The following is a 3,627-nucleotide window of genomic DNA, read 5'->3' as shown; positions in this document are numbered from 1 at the left end:
GGACAGGAATGGACGTTGGGGACGCGTGTGCACTCCGGTGTGGGTGCAGGTGAGCCGCTGAGCTGCCCTCCCCGGGAACAGCAGCGACACAGGCCCAGTGGCACACAGGGCCTTCGCTGAGTGACACCGTCTTCCTCCCAAGACTCGCCTATCTGCCGCCCGCCCCTGGAGTCAGCGTCAACCCCCTCAGCATCGTCGTGAGGCACTGTGCGGTGGGGTCCTGCGCTGCCCAGCTCCCAGGGGGCCGGCAGGACTTTCTGGCAGCGCGAGGCCCGGCGCTAGATGCCCTGCAGGGCGTGGTTGGGGTCACTGCGCTCGCGCTTCACCAGCGGCTCGCCCAGGCTGTGGGCGTCTGTGTGGATCTCGCTGCCTCCGTCATCACCGATGTCCTCTGCAGGGTCCGAGTCAGAGGGCGGGGTAGGGTAAGGGATGAGAGAGAGAGAGAGAGAGAGAGAGCGCGCCACAGGGTCAAGCGAGGCCGACTCACTCCTTACTGCTCCCACTGGGCTGTGGCTGCTTGGATCCGGCCACCTATGCACCCCCCATGCAGCAGGCGGGTGTTCTCCTGGAGTCTTAAGGGATTAAATGTCACTCTGAAGTTCTGCAGGTGAGCGGATTCCTGGGGTGATCAGGGGAATGAATGCCCTGACTGCCTTCTGTGATCTGGAGGCCAGCTCCCCAGCACCCCAGCACCCTGTCATGCTGCATCACAGAGGAAATGTGCTGCAGGTTTTCAATGACTGAAATTTGGAAGGAGATGGCCAGGACTTTCTTCTGAGGCACTTGGGGTGGCCAGAAACCTCGAACCTTTCACTTAGCAGCTGAGCGCTAAGTGCTCAGGTGCACCCCCTAGGGACTCCACCTACTTTACTATAGAATGGGAGGGCAGACCAAAACCCCAAGAATAAGACCTAGTGGAGCCGGGGGCATACCTACCTTTGTCAAGCAGTGTCAGCGACAGGGAGGCCAGGTCGTTGAACTGGAAGAGAGAAGCCTGTGTTCAGGAATGGCCAGCGACGGCTGCCCGTGTACCTCCCAGGGCCCTGAGAATGCCAGCAGCAGCGTCCCCCCCGTTCACAGTGAGCAGGACTTTCAGTGTTTGGGAGGTGGTTTGGGTTCTGCCACTGAGAAATGGTTTGGACACTGTTGGGGGCCTGGGGGTGCCCTCTGATTCTCCTTTCCAGGGGTGGCCACTGCTCAAGGTGGCCAAGGAGGCAGGGGGCTGATGACGAGTGTCCCCTGGGAATGGCTGAGTCTGGCTTATAGTTGGGGCTTGGGAGCGCCGCCTCCATTCCCCAGGGTTTCCCTCTGGGGTCCAGTGCCCATGCCAGTGTGCTGGGCACAGGCACATGTCCCCATAGAGTTGGGGCCCGCTGTGGGGTTCAGTCACTGCCTCCTCAGAGGGCCATGGGTACCAGGGAGGGCTGTCTGAAATGCGTGGCAAGCATCACTGTATTTCTTTCTCCAAACGAACCTATACCACCCAATACTTCTGATCCTGGGTGTACACCCAAAGGAACAGAAAACCAGGACTCAAAACAGATACGCAAATGCCAACGTTCGCAGTGGAATAGTCACACTAGCCAAAACGAAGGACTGGCCCAAGTGTTGGTCCACAAATGAATGAATGGGCAGAACGTGGTCAGAATGAACCAGAATTGACTTGATGGCTGTGGGTGTTTCGGGTTAAAAAGCAACACCGATCTCATACAGGTGAGACCATGAATGGATCTTGACTACGTTATGCTGAGTGAGAGGAGTCAGCCACAGAGTATGAGAGTCCATGTGTATGAGAAGTTCAGAACACACTGATCCCTGCAGACAACGAAGACCATCAGTGGTTGCCTCAGGCCTGGGAGAAGACAGTGCGGGGTGACAGTTAATGGTGTGGGGTTTCTTTCTGGAAGGATGAAAACATTCTGGAAGTAGACATTGTGAATGTACTCAATGCCACCATATCATACACTTCACAACCGTGTATTTTACCACCAAACCAAAGTCACCACAGTCAAGTCAGTTCTGATTCTTAGCGACCCAATAGGACAGAGTAAGGGGTTCCTTAAGGTTTCCCCAAACTGTAAATCTCTGTGGGAGCAGGCAGCCTCATGTGGTGGGCTCGATCCATTGGTCTTGACAGGAGCAGCTTGACGTTTAGAGGCAGGAGACCCTGCCCGAGGTCACAGTGAGCAGGTGACTGGTCTGAGGGAGCACTCTCTGCTCTGCTTTGGGAGGCTGCCCTGCTCCCTGAGACCCCCTGTGCCCTGGTGTGCTTCCTCCCCCCCTCCCCCCCGCCTGATCTGCCTCACCTCTCCCATCACTGCAATGGGCGTCTCCCCAGTGGCCTCCGCCACGCGGTGTTCCACCAGGTAGAACATGTACTCATCGTAGAGCAGGCGGATGAGGTGGAAGGAGCCGAAGCTGGCGGCGCTGCGCAGGGTCAGGTCCCGGATTACCATGGAGCTGGGGGGGGGAAGGGGGGAAGGGACAGACAGGTGATACATAAGCCATTGGGCAGATTTTGGGTGGGGACAGGGCTGCTGACTCACTCTCAGAAGGGATGTGGGGAGTCAGGAGCAGATGGCCCTAATGCAAGAGTTTTCAAGTAAACATCAACGGGACTGTTTCTAACACAGTCTAAGAGCCGGTTCTGGATAAATCCTCTGACTCAGAGAAGAGACTAGATGCTGCCTCGGGGCTCCTCGCCCTAACCCGGAGGCTACTTTTCCTTCTTCCTCACAGGTGCCAGCTCCCGAGCCCGCCTCCTCTCAGTCCTCAGAGCCCGCGGGTTAGGGTACATACAAACAAGACAGAACTTCTGTCTCTTTCATTTAATAAAACACCAGTTGACAAACTATAACCTGGGGGCTAAATCCAGTCTGCTGGCTATTTTTTGTACCGCCTGATAGCTGAGAATGGTTTGTACATTTTTAAATGGTTGAAAACCAATCAGAACGGTGCTATTTCATGGCACGCGAAAATGAGAGGCCATTCACATTTCAGAGACCATCAATAAAGTTTTATTGGCACAAGGCCACGCCCATTCATTTATGGTTGCTTTCCTGATTCAACTGTACAGTTGAATATTGATGATAGAGATGATATTGCCCACAAACCAAAAATACTATCAGACTCTTTATAGAAGAAGTTGGCCAACTCTTGATTGAAAGGAATTCTACAGCATGACACCTGATCAAAACTCTGAGCTACATACACCTATGACACCGAACCCCAACCCCTGTAAGCCCTAGCTCCACACTTACGTAGTCTTGGTAATGGCTAATCAATATTGTAGCAGTGTTGTTGTTGTTGGTAGGTGCCATTGAGTTGTTACCAACTCATAGCGACCCTATGTACAACAGAACGAAACACTGCCCGATGCTGGGCCAACCTCACAATTGTTGCCACGCTTGAGCCCATTGATGCTGCTGCCACTTTGCCAATCCATCTCGCTGGGGGTCTTGCTCTTTTTCTCTGACCCTCCACCTTACCAAACATGATATCCTTCTCTAATGACTGGTCCCTCCTGACAATATATCTGAAGTATGAGAGATGAAGTTTGGCCATCCTGGCCTCCAAGGAGCACTCTGGCTGCACTTCTTCCAACACAGATCTGTTGGTTCTTTTGGC

At 54.2% G+C, this 3,627-nt stretch overlaps 1 protein-coding gene across 2 annotated transcripts in view; it reads right to left on the bottom strand.

Annotated features, from left to right (window-relative positions):
• Positions 1-278: 278 nt before the first annotated feature.
• Positions 279-3,627, bottom strand: part of RFX2 (regulatory factor X, 2 (influences HLA class II expression)) — a 54,295-nt gene continuing 50,946 nt past the window's right edge. For both annotated transcript variants that reach the window (XM_006868890.1, XM_006868891.1), the window contains 3 exons: positions 2,307-2,460; positions 937-979; positions 279-391 (listed from right to left, as the gene is read on the bottom strand). In XM_006868890.1, coding sequence (XP_006868952.1) covers positions 279-391; positions 937-979; positions 2,307-2,460 — 310 coding nt within the window. The remainder of the gene's footprint in view (positions 392-936; positions 980-2,306; positions 2,461-3,627) is intronic.

The sequence above is a fragment of the Chrysochloris asiatica genome, unplaced genomic scaffold (genome assembly GCF_000296735.1).
Source record: "Chrysochloris asiatica unplaced genomic scaffold, ChrAsi1.0 scaffold00125, whole genome shotgun sequence".
Classification (NCBI taxonomy): domain Eukaryota; kingdom Metazoa; phylum Chordata; class Mammalia; order Afrosoricida; family Chrysochloridae; genus Chrysochloris; species Chrysochloris asiatica.
This window is presented reverse-complemented; position numbering and strand designations above follow the sequence as displayed.